The sequence below is a fragment of the Salminus brasiliensis genome, chromosome 25, assembly GCF_030463535.1.
Source record: "Salminus brasiliensis chromosome 25, fSalBra1.hap2, whole genome shotgun sequence".
NCBI classification, from domain to species: domain Eukaryota; kingdom Metazoa; phylum Chordata; class Actinopteri; order Characiformes; family Bryconidae; genus Salminus; species Salminus brasiliensis.
In genome coordinates this window covers 1065454-1087319 of record NC_132902.1, presented here as the reverse complement: position 1 = coordinate 1087319, position 21866 = coordinate 1065454, and the positions used below count along the sequence as shown (strand labels likewise).

At 44.0% G+C, this 21866-nt stretch overlaps 3 protein-coding genes across 4 annotated transcripts in view; all 3 read right to left on the bottom strand.

Annotated features, from left to right (window-relative positions):
* nab1a (NGFI-A binding protein 1a (EGR1 binding protein 1)) overlaps positions 1 to 21866 on the bottom strand; it is a 130692-nt gene that overhangs the window by 97660 nt on the left and 11166 nt on the right. The gene's annotated exons all lie outside the window — the stretch shown is intronic.
* The window catches only part of glsa (glutaminase a), a 24621-nt gene extending 2755 nt beyond the window's left edge, over positions 1 to 21866 (bottom strand). Inside the window, exons 1-17 of one of the 2 annotated variants that reach the window (XM_072671598.1) lie at positions 21473 to 21866; positions 12883 to 12979; positions 12200 to 12318; positions 10010 to 10139; positions 9136 to 9215; positions 8880 to 9043; positions 8644 to 8702; positions 3885 to 3917; positions 2612 to 2670; positions 2424 to 2490; positions 2251 to 2301; positions 1703 to 1879; positions 1425 to 1556; positions 1094 to 1186; positions 897 to 958; positions 712 to 788; positions 183 to 246 (exon numbers count right to left, since the gene is read on the bottom strand). In XM_072671598.1, the coding sequence (XP_072527699.1) occupies positions 183 to 246; positions 712 to 788; positions 897 to 958; positions 1094 to 1186; positions 1425 to 1556; positions 1703 to 1879; positions 2251 to 2301; positions 2424 to 2490; positions 2612 to 2670; positions 3885 to 3917; positions 8644 to 8702; positions 8880 to 9043; positions 9136 to 9215; positions 10010 to 10139; positions 12200 to 12318; positions 12883 to 12979; positions 21473 to 21702 (1694 nt within the window). In that variant the 5' untranslated portion in view covers positions 21703 to 21866. Of the gene's footprint in view, positions 1 to 182; positions 247 to 711; positions 789 to 896; positions 959 to 1093; positions 1187 to 1424; positions 1557 to 1702; positions 1880 to 2250; positions 2302 to 2423; positions 2491 to 2611; positions 2671 to 3884; positions 3918 to 8643; positions 8703 to 8879; positions 9044 to 9135; positions 9216 to 10009; positions 10140 to 12199; positions 12319 to 12882; positions 12980 to 17143; positions 17330 to 21472 lie in introns of those variants that run through there. The other variant, XM_072671599.1, reaches the window with a different exon arrangement.
* Positions 16766 to 18639, bottom strand: LOC140548170 (peroxisomal sarcosine oxidase-like). Its single transcript, XM_072671604.1, has one exon. It carries the CDS (start codon positions 18575 to 18577, stop codon positions 17414 to 17416), a length of 1164 nt encoding a protein of 387 aa, XP_072527705.1. The 5' UTR covers positions 18578 to 18639; the 3' UTR covers positions 16766 to 17413.

Genomic DNA, 21866 nt, shown 5'->3' with positions numbered 1-21866 from the left:
AATTTTTACATGTTGTTAGAGGCTACCATAGCTAACACGTAATGGAAGCTTATGTACACCAATTAGCATGGTGCTAACTCCATGGCTAAATCATCAAACACACACACACACACACACACACTCTCTCTCCTCCGATGCTTATGCTCATGTTCACGGAGTTCGTGGTGTGAGAGCATCAGTACCTGTCTCTGGGTACGGGGTTCACCTTGCAGGCCTCCAGCAGGAAGCGGACGACCTCAGCGTGACCTGCGGACACACCGGAATGCACACCGGACAAGCGCACACATCAAACACCCAACACACCGCCAGTCAAAAGTTTGGAAACACACCTACTACACATATGTATATGTCTTTGTTATACAAAATCCCATCTTCAAAATATCCATCGGGTCGACCCAACCACCCCGTCACACACACACAAAAAAAGGGGAGGGGCAACTATTATATATTATTTTTTCTATAAACTATTAATGCAAAGAAAGTGATATTTCAAACGGACGGATTTACCACCCCGTCACATGGTGAATATGGGCTCCCACGTCTCCCAGTTAAAAGGACAGTATCACATTGGTGGGATTTAGAGGTGGGAAACACACACACACACACACACACACACACATATATATGCAGTTCATCTAGTTCCTGTAGAGAAGCACTGCCAAAAGAATAGGACTCCTTATGAACCTATTGGCACGATGCCATAAGGAATACCTTCGGCTGCGGCCACGTGTAGAGCCGTCCTGGAGTCGTAGTCTCTCTGCTCCATATCCATCGAGGAGAGGGCAAACCTACATGCGCACACACACACACACACACACACACACAGATTTATGCTCCAGCCAGAACTGTAGGTACAGTTGAGTGGTGCAGGTGTGTGTGTGTGTGTGTGTGTGTACCTCCTCAGAGCAGACACGTCTCCGGTGTAGGCAGCAAACAGCAGGTTTATAACCGACTTCACCTGGAAGAGTCCAAAACAGAGACACCGCTCCACAATCAGACACGCCTTATAAAGCGCTTATTAATGATTATTAATCTGTTATAATTAGTTATAAACACTTCCCCATGAGCATTTGGTAAGGATTAATAATCTCACCCTCTCGTCCCCGCCCTCCCTGCGGGGGTCCAGCTTCTTAGCGAAGTGCCGCAGGTTGTCGTAGTTATGGAAGTTACAGAGCTGCACCAGATCCTACAGAGACAAGGAAGCAATGTCTGTGCTACCTTCTGGCTCTCTCCTTCTAAATCAGGCCGTTCAGCCCGTCAGATCCACCGGGAAACCCCGCCCACAAAAGCACACTCTGGCTGTAGCTAGTAAACACACTGATAAATGCTAAGTCGTCCTAGCAGCAGTGTTACTAGCCATGTATTAGCCAGTCATTAAAAAAAGTGCCTGGTGTGGCGGGGTTTGCGGGAAAGAAGTGACATACCGTGCAGAATTTGATCCCGCGGACGCTGTTGCCCAGTTTATCCAGAGGCGGAGACCAGCACATGATGCCCATCACGTTGGGAACCACCAGGAGAATCCCACCGGCCACGCCGGACTTTGCCGGTAAGCCCACCTACAGGAACAGACACAGATACGGAGCGGCGGGTCAGTCTAAAGAGGTGCTGTGGGAGTGAGTGTGTAGGTGTGTGTGTGTAGGTGTGTGTGTGTCGGAGTGAGTGTGTAGGTGTGTGTGTGTAGGTGTGTGTAAGACTCACGTACATGGAAGGCGAACTGCCCGGAGAAGTCGTACATTCCGCAGGAGTGCATCAGGCTGAGCGTGTTCCTCACGGCCTCAGGGTTCAGCACACGCTCGCCTGTGATTGGACAGAAGCCGCCGTTGGCCAGTGTGGCCGCCATGACGCTAGCGCTCTCGCACGTCACCTCAATAGAACACAGCTAAACAAACAAACAAACACTTTTAATTTAATTGGATGCGTCAACTTTTTAAATTTTGACGTATTTAATGGTTTGGTAAAAACATTTCATTTAAAATGCAAAAATATTTGCATAATTTTTAAATTTTATGAGCATATTAAGCAAATCTTGGATGGTCAGTCAAGAGACCTGGGGTGATTTTTCCCACAGATTGGCCCAAATCTGGCCTCTTACTTTCCTCTCAAAGTGGAATAATGAAAGCATCAAAATCTGAACATAAAATTAATATTTATATTTTATATTAATATAATATAAAACATTTATTAAAGCAGAAAACCATGAAAACTTGAAAAGCAGCTGAGTTTCGAAAGAGTTTTGAAAAGCTTCCTGACCTGAAAGTAGAAGTCCAGAATAGAGGTCATGTCCGTGCCTTCAGGGAAACACTACGAATAGATGAAACACACACGATAATAATAATAATTAATAAACGAATTTTAATGTGCCGTCAGAAACAGAACGATGAACCACTGCTGTGCCGATATTTCAGCGCTGGACTAACGCTCACCTTCTTCTCCTTCAGATAGTAGCCGATGGCGAAGTTCCGGTCTCCAGACATCCTCTCAGACTGAAACCTGGGTCACACAAACACAGACAGCCGTCACAATGACCACAGCCGCTCGGCTTCAGTGTGTTTGGACGGTAACGAAGCTTAAGCTGGACACAGGGAGTGGATCAGGCTGAAAGGTGACTCACGTGGCGTTGCTGAAGCCCACATACTCGTTCCCTGCCAGCTTCTTCATGAAGTTCATCACCTGCGAGAGCAGCCACATCCATATCTCCATAAATCCATAGTGAATTTCTTCCATTGCTTTACTGACTACTAAAACATGCTACCTAGTTTAGAGGCGTGGAACTGAACTGACAAGCAGTTTCATTTTGACAAATACTGGAAATAAATAAAAAAAATGTTTTAAAAAAATATATATATTTGTAATGTAATTAAATAAAAGAATTATAAAGAAAAAATTTAATAAAATAGAAAAACATTACAAACAAACATAACATTTATACAATTAAAATTAATTCATTAAATAATTAAATTAAAATCATATAACAAATAAGTAAATACAAATAAATACAATAACTTTTTCAATCCCCATAATGAGCTGGCCTAATATTTAATCTACAATAAAACAGAAACAAAATTAATGCAAAAGCTAGAATCAGAAATTATATATATATATATATATATATATATATATATAAAAAAAAGAAAAACATTTATGCCGTTGAAATTAATTAATTCAACAAAAGCCATCATATAACAAATAAGTAAATAAAAATAAATACAAACATTTTTGCAATTCCCATAAAGAGCTGGCCAAATATAATGGAACACAATGTGAAAGAACTATTTAATCTACAATAAAATTGAAAAAAATATAATTAAATATCTAGAAGCTAAAATCAGAAATTCATACATAAAAAATCCTGATTTTTAAAAAATGGTCAAACATTGGATATTTTCAGGCTTGATCATAGTACATCAAAAATTAAAAAAATTATATATTTTGCTGTAACAAAATATGTAATTAAATGAAAAAGAAATGAATGGAATACTTTTTAATAGAAAAGTATTTAAATAAAAAGTTAAATAATGAAAATAATAACCGTTTATACAGTTGAAATGAATTAATTAAATAAAAGCCATCAAATAACAAATATGTAAATAAAAATAAATACAAACACTTTCACAAATCCCATAAAGAGCTGGTCTAATATGATGAAACACAAAATGAAAGAACTATTTGATCTACAATAAAATTGAAAAAATATAATTAAATATCTTAAAGCTAGAATCAGAAATTCATACATAGAAAATCCTGATTATTTTAAAATGGTCAAACATTGGATATTTTCAGGCTGGATTAACTGTTCATCAAGTTAATCAGACTATAAAACTGTAAAACATCCAGGCATAAAATCTGCGGAATACCTTCCATAAACCATAAAACCTCATACTTACATAGTCAAATTTCTCAGCGTTGCTCGCTCCTTGCTGAAAAAAACATGAGAAGTAACCGTGAGCTGGGTAAAATCATCAGTGCCATGAATATGAAGGTCTCAGAAACACACAGGCACAAACACACGGACTCAGATTACAATTAAGCAAAAGAAAAAAAGCTCCAAACTGATTAATAAACAACCAAAACATAGAAATCAGAGCAGAATCAGAACACAGAAGCTCATCTGATCCGAGCAGCTGGTTGAGAACACTGCACACAAACAAGCAGACAAGCCAGAAGCTCCAGACCAGTACGTTTACCACCAGAACATGACGTACAGCCAAGAACCGCTGTCGTCCGGAGGGAGATGGGGGTGAAATTAGGTATGTGGGAGGTTATGGGGTGAAAACCAGGAGCACTGAAGAGTACGGCTGCAGTGATTAATCACCGATCATGAAAAAACACTGATGAAGATTTTTCATTTTCATGTGACGTTTAAATAATGCTGTAGTGTTGAAGCTCTATAATGCTCTATAATGTGTATTATACATAATGCTCTATAATGTGTATTATACATAATGCTCTATAATGTGTACTGATCATAATGCTCTATAATGTGTATTATACATAATGCTCTATAATGTGTACTGATCATAATGCTCTATAATGTGTAATATACATAATGCTCTATAATGTGTACTGATCATAATGCTCTATAATGTGTAATATACATAATGCTCTATAATGTGTATTATACATAATGCTCTATAGTGTGTATTATACATAATGCTCTATAGTGTGTATTATACATAATGCTCTATAATGTGTACTGATCATAATGCTCTATAATGTGTAATATACATAATGCTCTATAATGTGTATTATACATAATGCTCTATAATGTGTATTATACATAATGCTCTATAGTGTGTATTATACATAATGCTCTATAATGTGTATTATACATAATGCTCTATAATGTGTACTGATCATAATGCTCTATAATGTGTACTGATCATAATGCTCTATAATGTGTATTATACATAATGCTCTATAATGTGTATTATACATAATGCTCTATAGTGTGTATTATACATAATGCTCTATAATGTGTATTATACATAATGCTCTATAGTGTGTATTATACATAATGCTCTATAATGTGTACTGATCATAATGCTCTATAATGTGTATTATACATAATGCTCTATAGTGTGTATTATACATAATGCTCTATAATGTGTACTGATCATAATGCTCTATAATGTGTAATATACATAATGCTCTATAATGTGTATTATACATAATGCTCTATAGTGTGTATTATACATAATGCTCTATAATGTGTATTATACATAATGCTCTATAGTGTGTATTATACATAATGCTCTATAATGTGTACTGATCATAATGCTCTATAATGTGTATTATACATAATGCTCTATAGTGTGTATTATACATAATGCTCTATAATGTGTACTGATCATAATGCTCTATAATGTGTACTGATCATAATGCTCTATAATGTGTATTATACATAATGCTCTATAATGTGTATTATACATAATGCTCTATAATGTGTACTGATCATAATGCTCTATAATGTGTATTATACACAATGCTCTATAATGTGTACTGCTCATAATGCTCTATAATGTGTACTGCTCATAACGCTCTATAATGTGTATTATACATAATGCTCTATAATGTGTATTATACATAATGCTCTATAATGTGTACTGATCATAATGCTCTATAATGTGTACTGATCATAATGCTCTATAATGTGTATTATACACAATGCTCTATAATGTGTACTGCTCATAACGCTCTATAATGTGTATTATACATAATGCTCTATAATGTGTACTGCTCATAACGCTCTATAATGTATTATACATAATGCTCTATAATGTGTATTATACATAATGCTCTATAATGTGTACTGCTCATAATGCTCTATAATGTGTACTGCTCATAATGCTCTATAATGTGTATTATACATAATGCTCTATAATGTGTATTATACATAATGCTCTATAATGTGTACTGCTCATAACGCTCTATAATGTATTATACATAATGCTCTATAATGTGTATTATACATAATGCTCTATAATGTGTACTGCTCATAATGCTCTATAATGTGTACTGCTCATAATGCTCTATAATGTGTATTATACATAATGCTCTATAATGTGTATTATACATAATGCTCTATAATGTGTACTGCTCATAATGCTCTATAATGTGTACTGATCATAATGCTCTATAATGTGTATTATACATAATGCTCTATAATGTGTACTGCTCATAACGCTCTATAATGTGTATTATACATAATGCTCTATAATGTGTATTATACATAATGGTTTCCGTGTGTGGCTACAGCGGTAAGCAGGTGGTGTACTGCACTCTCACTACACCTGGGTGAGTTGAAGTGCATTAGTTTCGTGGGTGTCAGTAAAAAAACCAAAATAATAATAATTAATAACATTAAAAATAATGCACATTTTTTCCACATTGAAGAAATGTGTTATTCTGAAGAAATGTGACTTCAGGAATATTGATATTACTGATGAATCTGCACATGAATATCAGAAAATGACCAAAACATAAAAGCTGTCCTGTTCCTGACCCCCCCGCCCCCCCCCCCCCCCTTCGATTCAGCTTGGACCCTCTGCTGAACTGCACTTTATGAAACATGATCATAATCAATAACATGAGCAGAAATTAATCAGAAATGAACAGCTGATGGCGCTCAGGATAACGTTCATCATCAAGTCAAAGGCTGTGTGATTTGTTCAATGAGGAAAAAATAATTAAAAGAAAAATTACCAACGTCATTGACCTGTTGGAGTGGTCATTATTTCCCACAGATCCTAATGCTGTAAAATACGACAACAATAAAAAAAACACAAAAAAGGCTTCACAGACACATCACACAATTCTGCGGTACCGGCCCGGCCCGGCCCGACCCGGGCCATCATGCAGGGCTTCCTGAAAGGGACGCAGTGATGTTAACGCTACAAACTCATATTTATATAAATATCATGAACTGATGAAGAGCCAGATCCATAAAACACGCTGCTGTGAGCTTAACGTGAACTTTAGCCTGGCATGCTAACTTGCTATGGGGTGGCTAATGGGCTAATGCAAGAAAACAGGTTTAACTTGGGCTACGACAGGCTAACTCTAGCTAACAGGTTTAATTCAGGCTAGTGCAGGGGAACCCTAGCTAACAGGTTTAATTCAGACTAACAAAGGCTAACCTTAGCTAACAGGTTTAACATAGGCTACAAAAGGCTAATCCTAGCTAACACAGGCTAACCCTAGCTAACAGGTTTCATTTAGACTAACACAGGCTAACCTTAGCTAATAGGTTTAACGTAGGCTACAAAAGGCTAATCCTAGCTAACACAGGCTAACCTTAGCTAACAGGTTTAATTCAGGCTAATGCAGGCTAACCCTAGCCAACACAGGCTAACCTTAGCTAACAGGTTTAATTCAGGCTAATGCAGGCTAACCCTAGCTAACACAGGCTAACCCTAGCTGAATGTGACCTTACCGACGAGTTCCCGAAAGACCCCCAGGGGTCCATGATGTAGCCAGGGGTCAGTGATCTATTGTATTTGCTATAGGACACTGTTAGGTTTCTGTGGTATCCTAGGTTATCCTAGGCTAATGCGTAATTACTCCCCCCCCACACAGTAAGGGGTCCCTGAACCCCTAAAACCTACAACTAAGTTTTACCCAGTAAGCCTAACCCCTAAACCTAAACCCCTAACCCTAAAACCTAACCCCTAACCCCAGCTCTAAACCCCTAACCCTTAAACCTAACCCCTAACCCCAGCTCTAAACCCTAAACCCAACACCAAACCCCAACTCTAAACCCCTAACCCTTAAACCTAACCCCTAACCCCAGCTCTAAACCCTAAACCCAACACCAAACCCCAACTCTAAACCCCTAACCCTTAAACCTAACCCCAGCTCTAAACCCTAAACCCAAAACCAAACCCCAACTCTAAACCCCTAACCCTTAAACCTAACCCCTAACCCCAGCTCTAAACCCTAAACCCAACACCAAACCCCAACTCTAAACCCCTAACCCTTAAACCTAACCCCTAACCCCAGCTCTAAACCCTAAACCCAACACCAAACCCCAACTCTAAACCCCTAACCCTTAAACTTAACCCCTAACCCTAACTCTAAACCCCTAACCCTTAAACTTAACCCCTAACCCCAACTCTAAACCCCTAACCCTTAAACCTAACCCCTAACCCCAACTCTAAACCCTAAACCCCAGTCAGAGCTGTTCTACAGTGGAGGTTCTAGATAAGCTCCCCCAGTCAGAGCTGTGGTTCTACAGTGGAGGTGAAGGGAAGCAGACGTCTGAAGCTCTAATAAAAGCTCCTCACAGAAAGTTCTTCACCTAATGGAGATGAAGACGCTGCCTGATGCCTGAGACACGGTTCTACCAGAGTTCTGAGAAGAGTTCGGCTCTAGAACCTGCTTTTAGAACCAGATCATTAAAATGGTGGAGGGATACATGCTGCAGGGTGTAGTGCGGCTACAGAAAGTAGTCCCTAAAGATTTTAGTCTCTCTCTCTCTCGCTCTTCTAGTATTATCTTAATCTCATGCTAAGAGGGGGAAAATAAGCCCCCCTTCCAGCAGATTTGCTCCCAGCAGGCATCAGGTGGGAATCTGACACAAGGAGAGAACCGAAAAACCAGCAACGTTCTAGATAAGAGCTGTCCTGGACGAGGAGTGGGACGTACCTTGATGAGCGACGTACACACTATAGCTCCAGCGTTCACCATGGGGTTGTGCGGCTTATCTGCAAACACACAGCGGCAGACAGGAGGACACCGTCAGAGAGAACAGCACCACCTGCTGGACAACAGCAGGCCTGCAGAGCCTCACACAGCGACCCACTAATGGGCAGAGGGAACGGAGGAGAACACTCTAGAACCGTGTGAGAATCAGTGTGTATGTAGAAGGGGGCGTGTCTGACCGTCTTCGTCGAGGAAGAGCTTGTTGAAGCGCAGGCCGCTGGGTTCTTTGCCGATGAAGCGGTGGACGTACTCCGTGCCGTGGTCGTGGACGGCGATGGCGTATTTCAGCGGTTTCACGCAGGACTGCAGACAGAACGGGACTTTGGTGTCCCCCACCGTGTGCCTGTGGAACCGAGAGGGGATCCGTGGTGTAACAGAACCCTGCTTATTTATAGAACGTCTGTCTGTCCTACTTCAAACACAGCCTGGTCTTACCGCTGCCCGTCCACAGTGCACAGGGAGACGGCCCACAGGTCCGGGCTGAACTTGGCCAGCTGGGGAATGTAGTCCGCCACCTACACACACACACACACACACACACACACCAACCAAACACAGGAACTTCATCATCACCATCATCATCATCACCATCACCATCATCATCATCATCATTCATCACCACTACCATCATCATCATCATCCACCCTATCATCATCAACACCATCATCATTCATCATCTTCATCACCAACACCATAATCTTCATCAACTCCATTATCATTCATCACCACTACCATCATCATCTTCATCCACACCATCATTCATCATCATCATCTTCCTCATCCTCAACATTATCACCATTCATCATCACCATCAACTTCATCATTCAACAACACCATCATCTTCATCAACACCATCATTCATCATCATCTTTTTCAATACCATCATCATCATCTTCAACATTATCACCATCATCATCATTCATCACCACTACCATCATCATCTTCATCCACCCTATCATCACCAACACCATCATCTTCATCAACTCCATTATCATTTATCACCACTACCATCATCTTCATCAACACCATCATTCATCATCACTTTTTCAACCCATCATCATCATCATCTTCCTCATCCTCAACATTATCACCATCATTCATCACCATCAACTTCATCATTCAACACCATCATCATCTTCATCAAACACCACCATCATCATCATCATCATCATCATCAACACCACCATCATCATCCTCATCAAGATAAGATAATCCTTTATTAGTTCCACAGTGGGGAAATTCACATCATCATCTTCATCAACACCATCATCATCATTCATCATCATCATCATCTTCATCACCAGCTAACCTGTCCGCCGGAGAGCTTCCTGGCGTTCTCGTAAAGCTCGTCGATGTGTGAGGTGAACGACTGGAAGTCTGGAATGACAAACTTCCTCCGGAATGCCTGAGTCAGCAGCACGATGTTACTCTGCACACACCTGCGAACGCACACACACACACACACACACACACACACACACACACACACACACACACAGAGCGAGAACATGAAGACAGTAATACACAGTTATGCTGTTCCAGGTGGTTGCTATGCTATTGCTAAGCAATTGCCACAGTGCCCCAGGTGTTGGCTACACAGTTGCTAGGTGGTTCATATGCTGTTTCAATGGGGTTGCTATACTGTTACTAAGCAGTTGCTATGGTGCCCCAGGTGGTTGCTATGCTGTTCCACGTGGTTGTTCCCATAAAAAAAAAGTTGCTGACATCGCTAATAAATAGGGGTGTCCACAAACTTTTGGACATACAGTTTATTTAATTCCTAGTGTGTTCTGTTCTCTACAGTATTACTGAACACACCCTCGCACAGCCTCACTTCTGCTCCGAGGATAAACCAATCCCATCCGGAAATATCCATTTGGCATTAACACACACACACACACACACACACACACACACACACACACCCCTCTATCCGGGTAAAGGGATTTAAATCCCACCCACGCTCAGCGCACTCGCTTATTATGAGAAGTGAGAGCTGCATGCGTGAGTCAGTACGCGAGAGCAAGATTACAGGGCTACCGTTCTGCAACAACCCAAATAAAACACATTCAACCCTGTGTTTTTACCTCTATCACATTACCCAGCTAGGAAAAACCATAGCAACCACCTAGCAACACCCTAGCAACAACCAAGCAAATCCAAAGGAATCACCCAACCACACAACAGCAACCACCTGAAATACCATAACCTCTAAATCAGCCACCTGGAACACGTTAGCAGCCACCAGGAGCGCCATAGTAACCACAGCTTCACCTTAGTGACCACACAGCAAAAGCACGGCAACTGCCTGGAAATGGAAACGCCCCCTTCAGGAAATGCCCTCTTCTAGTCCCATTCCATCACCACCAGAAAAAAAAAAAAAACTTTTCAATGGAAGGTGGTTGCTAGGCGGTTGCTATGGTATCCGGGTGGTTGCTAGATAGTTGCTTAGTGGTTGCTGTGGTGTCTCAGGTGGCTGCAATGTTGTTGCTTAATGGTTGCTATGATGTTGCTGGGTGGTTGCTATGGAGTGCTTTTGCAAATACAAATAATATAGTAAAATGTTTTTATTCCAACTCATTTTTGGAGCATTTCTATTGGTCCATCCGTCCTGACAACTTGTAGGACTGTCTGCTGTAAGACTCAGTGCAGTCGCTAAACGTCATCCCAGCCAGCGAGTGCTCGGACCCTGTAAATCTTTTATGTGCAGCGGTGACGGGTCAGTCGCACAGCGGCCAATCAAACGGCCGGGCAGCTGAATCAGCTGTTCAATTATTAACACAGCGAGACTCAAACAGTGAGAGTGACGGCAGCAGGGTTTACCCATGGGACTTCTGAGTGTGTCACGCTCCCATGGCAACAATCGGCTAACTACAGTCGGACTTTTACATCAACACACACTCACACACACGTTTAGCATGTAATAAAATTATTATTATGTATAAGAAGTATTATATTAATGTATGTATCTATATCTATAATATCTATATATTATATGTATTATATATATATATATATATATATATATATATATATATATATATACACACAATATCTACACATAAATATAATTCTTATTTGTATTATATATATATGTACAATATCTACATATAATATGTCCCATATGTATTATTTATATGTATGATATCTACACATAACAATAATAATACTTCCCATTTGTATTACATGTATGTACAATATCTACACATAATAATAATAATCATTTCCACTTATATTATATATACATGTATATACGATATCTACACATAATAATAATTCCCATTTGTATTATATATATATATATATATATATATATATATATATATATATATAAATAAATGTACAATATCTACACATAATATTATGTACAATATCTACACATAATAATATGTCCCATATGTAATATATTTAATACACATTAATATATTTTTTCATATTTTCGTTCATATTTAAGACCCCCTGTTTGATCTGTCCTGAAGTGCGAGTATAAGGCTGTTACTTTTTAAAGAGGTGTCGGTCCAATGCTCCGTCAGAGGTGGTCTTCAGGGTGATCTTCAGCATCTCCATACACTCCTTCAGACGGGGATCACCCGTACGCAGACCAGTCGCTTTCAGTGCCTACACACACACACACACACACACACACACACACACACACACATATATAGGAAGGTATAAAGAACACCATTATTGGCCAATCATGTGGTCAATCAGCTGAAACGGGTTTGGTGTCTGAAAGCAGTTATGCTGTTCCAGATGCTACACAGTTGCTAGGTGGTTGCTATGCTGTTCGAAGTGGTTGCTATTATGTTGCTAAGCAGTCATTAAGCAGCCCTAGTTGGTTACTATGCTGTTGCTAAGCAGTGGCTAATGTGGAGCTACAGGGCTAACGCAGCTAACAAAAAGGTCACAGGTGGTTGCTGCGGAGTTGTTAGATACTAATTATGCTGCTCCATGTGGTTGCTACGCCATTGCTAAGCAGCTGCTATGGTGTCCCTGTTGGTTGCTACGCTGTTCCAAAAGGGTTGCTATGCTGTTGCTAAGCAGCTGCTATACAGCCCTTCAGGCGGCTCCTATACCCAGGTGGCTGTTGGATGCCAAACGCTACGCCATACATGACGGTTGCCAGGGTGTTGCCGGGTGGTTGCTGTGCTATTCGAGGTGTGCTGTGGGGTAGCTTACCGTGGTGAACTTGTGTGCTGGGATTTTTTCTTGCCCCTCTGCGATGGTGTAGAAGAGCAGATCTTCCAGACTGGGCAGGATACCTGCCTTCCTTCTCCTGTAGAACACACACACACACACACACACACACACACCGTGAGAGAGCAGTCACACACTCCAGAGAGAGAGGATGGACACAACTATCATTGGGGACTGAGAAACGCTTCAACTTGACCCTCAGAATGCCAGTCAGGAGGAACATCACCGATGAGGAACCAAGGCTCCTCATGAAGGCCTGGTGGGCTTATGGCCGACCGCCTGGCACTGTGAGACAGTTGGAAGCTCTTCTCATGAGGAAAAAGAGGAGTTAGGGTATAAAGTAGGGTATAAAGCCCCCCAGCATTGAGAAGCTGTGGAGCAGTGGAGGAACTGTGTTCTCTGGAATGATGGATGGTGGAGCTCCATCCTGTAATTCTGGGATGATGGGGGGTGGTGTGGCGATCATCATCATCATCCAACATCCTGACCTCACTAACGCTCTTGCAATCAAATCCTCACAGCAATGCTCCTCTAAAATCTCCGGACAGTTGAGACAGTTTCTCCAACAAAAGCAGGATCGACTCTTTTTAATCCCCTTAAGCAGGTGTCCCAATACTTTTGGCCACGTGCATAGATAACTGGCTATCCAACACCTCGGCTACGAGAACCGACTGTTCCAACTGTGGGAACTTTAGAAAGGTTCCAGGACGTGGAAAGTTAGCGTCTGTCCTGGGGTGGAGAACGTCTGGAACCTTTCTGAGTGTGGTGTGCTGGGCTACACCGGATCTAAATGGGAGCGTGCGGTGTAGGTTCCAGACTGTGGAACGTCAGAGTTGGAGATTGTTCTACTACAAAAGTGGAACCCTGGAATGGGAGCAGAGCGAGGAAGGGGTTCCAGAATGTGTGGAGTGAGGATGGACTACTCTAGAAGGTCGGAAAGGCTCTAGAACGTGGATGTCAAAAAGGTTCTAGCGTGGGGAATGTTAGACAGTGTTTTCTACAGTATTGGATGTCTGAAAGGTTCTAAAGTATTACAGAGTGTGGAAAGTTCTAGGGTTCTAGGGTTCCAGAGTGTGAAGTGTTGGGAATGGCTGTCCGAAGACTTTCTGTGAAATATCGGTATGAAAGCGTTAAGGAGTGGAATTTCAGGTTGGTATTAGAAGGGTTCTAGGCCGGGTTCTAGAGGGTGGAATGCTCCATGGTTGGCCAGAGGGGATGTTAGAAGGGAGGGGATGAAGATTAGCTACAGAAACACGACTGTGACCAAAAATACAGGAAAAAGAAACAAAAAAAATGGACAGAAGACATTTGATACTTACACAACAAATGCAAAAGCAAGCATAGCAACCAAAAGGGAGAGAGAATACACAGAATGAATGAGACACACTGTGCAAACACCAGCTCTTCATCATCATCATCATTATCATTATTTTATACAATAACGACATCAGTTATTAAAAGCGTCAGATAAACAAACATGGCCTGACTTGAGGAGGCTAACGCAGCTAAACAACGAAAGCTAATACCTCACCAACTGCCACGGCGCTCCGTTAACGTGATAGCTTAGCGAAAAATTCGATTTAGCCACGTATCTGTATCTATATACGTGAGTAAAATTAGCTTTCTTAGCTTAGCACTGCAGCTACGAGGCTAATAATGTAGCCAACAAGCGTAACAAACATAATCTCGCACCTCACCGATTAGCATGGCGCTAACTGCGAGTCTACGTCATCACACGCTCTCCTCAAACTTGTTAGACCTGCTTATGTAGGTTCTCAAACTTATCTAGAACCAACCTTTGAAATGTATATATCGGTCATTGTTCTGTGTGAAATATTTCCTCACAGCTTAGCCTAAATGTGGCCATTTAGCTTAGCATCATGTGTCCTATACGCTGACTGCGCCTCGACATTGCCTGTGGTTAACATGCTAGCACTGTCAAACAGAACAATGGCGAGATAGCCTCCAACGTTCTTCATTTAGTTCCAGACTCTGTGGATTACAGAACCTAAACAAGTCCAAATGTCTAACATTAGCTTTCTTAGTTTAGCACTGCAGCTACGAGGCTAATAATGTAGCCAACAAGCAACATAAGCTCGTACCTCACCAATTAGCATGGTGCTAACTGCGAGTCTACGTCATCACACACTCTCCTCAAACTGTGTGGAGTTGTTGGACGTGCTTATGTAGGTTCTGAAACTTATCTAGAACCACCCAAATTAAGTGTATACATCTGTCATTGTTCTGCGTGAAATATTTCCTCACAGCTTTGCTTAAACGTGACCGTTAAGCTAACAAGCAACATAAGCTCATTCCTCACAAATTAGCATGTTGCTAACTGCATGTCTGAATATATAATTTTATAACTGTATAGAATTATTGGATATTATATAACTAGAAATGATCTCTGTATAGTTTACTTTCAAACACATCTGTAGTGGATGTTTTTTTTTTAAACTTAGCGTTAGCATTAAGGACTTTCCCCAATTTATTATTATTATTATTATTTTTAAACCGACCACTGTTTCCTCAGCGTCCAGCAGAGAGAGGAGTCCAGTGGCGTGTAAAGTGTGTAAAGTGTGTGGTGTGTATTAGTGACCAGCATCAGGGCCAGGGTCACACATTAGCACGTTAGCTGACTGCAGGCCCCGAGCTATTTCGGCTTTACTGTATTTCACTGCATGCTCAGGTTAAGCTTGCCGGCCCGGCTTAGTCCCCATCCTTCCCGTCCAGCCCGAGGGTCGAGAGGACAGGAGGATTATCCAGCTGTGCCCAGATGAAGATGAAACATGTCCGAACCCTCCCTCTGTATTAAAGCCATCTAGCTTGGCAGTAGCGAGCTAGGCTAACCCATACGTCGCTAAATTCAAGTTCCAAAAATGAATTTCCTGTTTTACCCCCAAAGGCAGTCCAACAGACAAGACTAGGCTAGCTAATGTAGCTAGGCTACTGATGCTAATCCCTCATCAATTATTAGCATGGCGCTAACTGCAGGCCGTAAATCATTACTTTCCTCTAACTATGTTGGAGGTGTTCATTAATCTCTGACGGACGTCTTGGTCAGGTGGTCTCGGATACGCTCGGATACCACAAGCGCTAACTAGGCTAACTGCTCTATGGACCTCTATGGTCACTCAGTGTGAGGGTCTATCAGGGTGGCAGCCTCAGCAAGGCTGTCCTACAGGCCTTTCTGTGGCCTTGCTGTATAACGCTAACTACGGATGCACCGATACCTGCTTTCCCTTCCAATATCGATACCGATACCTGGGACGATAACCGATATTATCGAGTATCGTAAAACTTTCCGATACTGTGGCATTTCAGCAGTGCGGAGTCTGGGAGTAAGACATCGGCTCTTTATTGTGAAAAAGGTTCTGTGGAATAAAATGACCTTAATTCTGTTTCCTGTAGCATTTCCTGTGACCCCGCCAGGTAAAGGACTCCAGCCTTGCCCTCAGAGCCTCGAGCTGTAGACTCCATATTTGCTAGCGTTTAGACGGCTTGTGACTAACGCTGTAGTGGCGAGGCTGGCACGTTAACGATGTTATCGAACGCCACGGTAGTGATGCTGGACGAGGCTGGCAGCGATGGTGGGGTACGCTGCAGAGGTAGCCATGCTGGACGAGGCAGTCGCGATAATTATGCTAACGCCGTGGTAGCGATGGACGGCGACGGTGACCAGCAACCGTTAGCTTTGTGGCTAAATGTAGCCTTTAAGCACAAGAAAATGACTCTTCTAGAGGCAGTTCTCGCACATGGGTCCATCAGTGGGTCGGTCAGTAAGTCAAATTGCCTCTTCTAGGCCGGTCAGCTAGGGTGGTCCAGCCTAAAAGTAATGAGTTTAAAAAGACAAGTGCTGCAAAAGTAGTGAACAGCGATCATGGCTTTTAATATCGGTTAGGTTACAGATCCGAGTGCCTGGATTGGGCCTCAATCAAAACGAAATTAATGGTTGTGGCTAACCTGCTATATAGACGGCTAAACACTGACCAGCCAGAACATGAAAACCACTGCCAGGTGCACTGAATAAGACATTGATGGTCTGGGTCCAGTGACCCCTGTCAGGGGGTGGATCTACATGAAGCAGGACAAAATGGACGCAAGAGCGTAAGAATCTGAGACAAGACTTTGACAAGAACCAAACCCTGTGATGTTCTAGACAATGACTGAATCAGAACATCTCCACCAAAACATCAGGCAGGTCTTGTGGGGGTGTTTCCTCCTGGTATGCCGTGGTCAGTACCTAGCAAAAGTGCTTCAAGAAGGGACAATCGGTGAACTGCCTTGCGACAGGGACATGGGTCATGGGTGCCCAAGGCTCGCTGATGCTCACGGAGGCCGTGAAGGACATCCTGCTAACGCTAGTCTTGGTGTTCCAGACACCAGAGGTCTGGTGGGGTCCATGTCTTGGCGGGTGGTTTTAATGGTTGACAAAGTCATATGACGTGATTAAGACAATCTAGAAATCGAAGGCGAATCATCTGCCCCTGATGATCGGCTACGGATCCCGGTCTTAGAGACCAGACTTAGGCAGGGTGTGGAAGCGCCTGATGCTGAAAGGAGACAGGTCGTAGGAAGGGGCCTGCCCCATGCTCAGCTCGCTCAGCACCTTCCCCACGATGGGGCTGAGCTTGAAGCCGTGGCCTGAGAACCCAGCCCCGATCACGATGTTGCTGTAGGCCGGGTGACGGTCCAGGACGAAGTGGCAGTCCGGCGTGACCGTGTACAGACAGCTCTCCACCACGGCGGGCACGGGCACGAGGCCCGGGAAGCAGCGGGCGATGTAGCGGGACAAAATCTCCACGTCGCTCTTGTCCGTCTGCCGGTCCCTCTGGTCCGGGTCCGTCTCGCTGCCCGTGTGGTAGCACACCTTCATGAGCCCTGGATACTCGTTGGAGGGGAGGCCATAGATGTCGTTTTCCGCCTCCTTCGGCTGCATTTGGATGAAGCAGGGGAAGCGGCTGTTGACGCTGTAGGCGCCTGGAACCTTCTCCTTCCAGTAGCACACGTTGATCTTCAACACCTTCAGCGGCAGCCGCAGTCCAGTGTGCATGAGGAGCGGATTGGCCCAGGGACCCGCAGTGATCACCAGACTCCTCGCCCTGTACATGCCAGACCCGGTCTTGACGGTGACCACGTTGCCCGGCACGATTTCCACCACTTTCTCTCCGTCTCTGATCACGCCGCCGTGGCCCTGGAAAACCATCTGTGCCGCTCGGACCGCGCGGTCCGCGTACAGGACTCCACCGGTGGTTTCCACCAACGCCCCGTCCCCGGGGGTCAGGTTGACGTTGGGGATGTGCTGGCTGAACTCGTGCCTCTGCAGCACCACGGCGGGAATCCTGTTCTTCTGCAGGGTGCTCTTAACCAGACGGAACTCCCGTCCGTCCTCCGGTCCCATCATCAGTAGCCCAGTACGAGTGAGCAGCTTCACCCCGGCCTCCCTTTCCAACTGGGCCCAGAGCTCATAGCTCTCCTCCATCATGTGGACGTAGAAGTCCTCCTTGTAAGCTTTGCGTATGATCCGGGTCTGGCCATGGGAGCTGCCCCGAGAGTGCGGCAGGACAAACTGCTCCAGCAGAAGGGTCTTCTTCTTGCTTTTGGCCAAGTGGTAGGCGGTGAAAGAGCCCTGGATTCCAGCTCCTAGAACGATGCAGTCATACTCCTCCAGAGCCATGTTCACAGACGAGACGCGTCCTGTCCTGCAGCTGCAGCCCTCGTTCAGCTCAAGGTCCAAACTTGTCCAAGTACACAAGTTACATAACCATGACTGGCACAGCCAGACGGGAGTGGGGACGGTGCGTGGAAGATAAAGGGAGGAGTGTAACAGAGCACTACCACCTGACAACGGGGGCGGGACGACACATACACTATTTGTCCAAAAGTTTGTGGACACCCCTTCTAATGAATGCATTCAGCCACTGCGCACACACAGCTTGTCCCTGTAGAGAAGCCGTGGGCTCGAGGGGTACTTGGCACCATGCAAATGGTGTAGTGTAACCATGGAAACGGTACAGCTGGGTTGCTCAGTGGTGTATTTTTTGTCCGTCATGCCGTAATTCCCTTTGTACCGTCCGGATTAGGCCGGCTGGGTCGCTACGGTCAGCTACGGTGGAAGTTACACCTCGAGTAACGGACCTCGAAGGCTAAGGCAGACCAGCTGTTCCCACCTCCAGCCAGAAAACACTGACCAGAGAGAGAGCGAGAGAGTGTGTGTGTGAGAGTCATGGGGGGTGAGAAGCCCACTGACGCCCACTACAGCCACCAGTCTGACCAGTCTGCCCGCTGGTATCAATGAGATATTGACCCCAGAGCTCCAGCCTAACACGCTGTAGGCATCTCTACACGAGCCTGATGTGGTTCCTGACACTGTAGGGGTCACTGCTATCTAGAACAAAGAAATGCTAATGCTGTTTTTAGCCGCCTGACATAGAACTGTGAGGTGAGGTTGATACGTTAACTCCACCTGAAATCCACCTGGATCCAGTTTTACAGAAAAACAGAGAACGTTTAATAGTTAAGGGTTCCTATCTAGAACCCGTAACACCGCAATAACAAAGGTAGGCTGCAGTAACAGCAGCACTGAGGAGCTGTGGAGCAGTGGAGGAACGGAGTTCTCTGGAGTGATGGTGGTGGAGCTCCATCCAGTACTTTTCTCTCCTGAGGTAACTCGGAACTGTGGAGACTCCGCCAACTGGACAACCTAGCAAAAGTGGTTCTGCATAGCACCGAAAAAGGGTTCTAAGGCCTTTAAACCAGAAGGAACCAGGGTTTTAACTGAAGAACCCTTGAGGAACCCATTTTTAAGGACGCAGCTGGAAAGTGACTGACTAGCCGAGCCTACATTACCCGAGTGGTACCTTTGGGATAAGAGGCTAAAGCTACTAGCTGAACCATCGCGGTAACGGAGCGCTGTGGACGGTGGTTCTATGAATAAACCATGTGAGAGAAACTCAAATTCGAGCCCCCAACCGACTGTGGGGGCAGCATTTAGTGTAGGAGCAGGCGCTAACGTTAGCGGGCTCTAAACACAACCCTCTTAGAAGTCCTTCCCCACGGACTGTAAATAAACAGGAAACTGTGGTATTATTAGCCTTAATGTACTGATTAGGGTAGGTGGGTTAGCAGCTTGCTAACATTTATGCTAGCTCTGTGGTGAAGCTGAACACAGCAGTTAGCTACACTAATTTGCTGGTGTGTAGCACTGTAGCGTCGTAAGCTCAGAATTAGCAGGTATTAACTATTATTGGATGCTAATTAGCACACTTTCTTCCATGTCTTAATATTATGTCCTAAACATGACTGCTAAGCGCTAAGTTAGGAGCTAGTGCTAAACAAATGGAGCTACGTTAGGAGAGCTACATTAGGAGAGCTAAGCAAAAGGAGCTACGTTAAGAGAACCATGTAAAGAGAAATAAGCTAGGAGAGCTAAACTAAGAGAGCTAAGCTAAGAGCAACGTTAAGAGAGCTACGTTGAGAGCTAAGCTAAGAGAGCTAAGCTAAGAGCAACGTTAAGAGAGCTAGCTACGTTAAGAGAGCTAAGCTAAGAGCAACGTTAAGAGAGCTAGCTACGATAAGAGAGCTAAGCTAAGAGCAACGTTAAGAGAGCTAAGCTAAGAGCAACGTTAAGAGAGCTAGCTACGTTAAGAGAGCTAAGCTAAGAGCACCTGCCTCTAATTCCATAGTTAAATGGCTTAAAAGGAGCTAAAAGGCTAAAAATGCTAACGAAAACAAGCATAGTTACAGACTCTACGATGTTTACGTCCTGGAATTCGTATTCAAATTTTTATTTAAATGACAGAATATGTTTATTAATAGCTAAATGAATTCATATGCTATGTCGAGTGTTTTTAACATTACTTTCACATTTTCACGCACCTACCATCTACATGCTCGCACTACAATACCCAGCATGCATTTCGCAAATCGTGACCGCCGGCTGTGGCAATTCAGCTGACGAACGCCTGACCGTAACCTCGGCTGCGTCCGAAACGGATGGCAGCTGCCTCGATGCCTAGCTGCCCAGGCCGTCTCATAAGCCACTACCTACCTTGTACAAACATTCGATTCGGACGTGACTTCCTGCCTCCGAATCCTGCCTAAGTAGGCGGCATTCACTACGTTTCAGACACAGCCGTTCTCTGCAGAGCAGGCTCCTCCCACCTTCAGGGCGCATCATCAGGGGAGTCATTTAAGGCCTTTAAAACCATCAAATCTGGCTTTCGGACGGCGCGGACCTCTGTAGCGAAATATTACACGTGTTTCTACGAGATTTCGGTAATTTTATACGTTTTTTTATGTTTGACAGAGTTCCCCTTTAAAAAAAAATTTAATCAGATTTATTATGACAATTAAAAATAATTATTAAATATTGTAGAAATATATGACGTATAAATGTACGATTTATATCGAAATATTATTTCTAATAATAATATTATTATTATTATTATTATTATTACTCCGCCTTAAGCTCTACACCCAGGCCGGCCTGTAACGAATGACCCGAGGTGCGTCCAGCCAATCAAGGGCAAGCCGGCTGCCCCGCGGCTTCAGCCCTCACCCCGCCACTCACTTCTCCTTCTCGGCCTCCTTGCTGTTTTGCGCCTGCCCGGCGTCTGCCTTGGTGCACAGAGCCCGGCCGGAGCTCCAGAGGGGCCGGCGAAAGCGAGCCCTGGGAACCGCTCCGGCATGGCTGGTGCAGGCGGGTCGCCGCGTCGTACTCCCGGCAGCATCCGCCAAGGCGCGCGTCAGGCTGGGTCTGTAGACGTCCTTCAGAACCTGCGAGAACCGGAACTGCAGCATTTCAGCCTCGTCGAGCCGATGTTTGCGCGGGGTCCCGGGGTCGTGTCTCGGGGAGCGGAGCGGAGCGGAGCGGCTGGACGCGGATTAGCTGTGTACCTAAACAGCCCGGAGCGCAGGGACGGTGCAGGGATGCTCGCTCCTCTGCGATTCAGCACAGCGTAGCA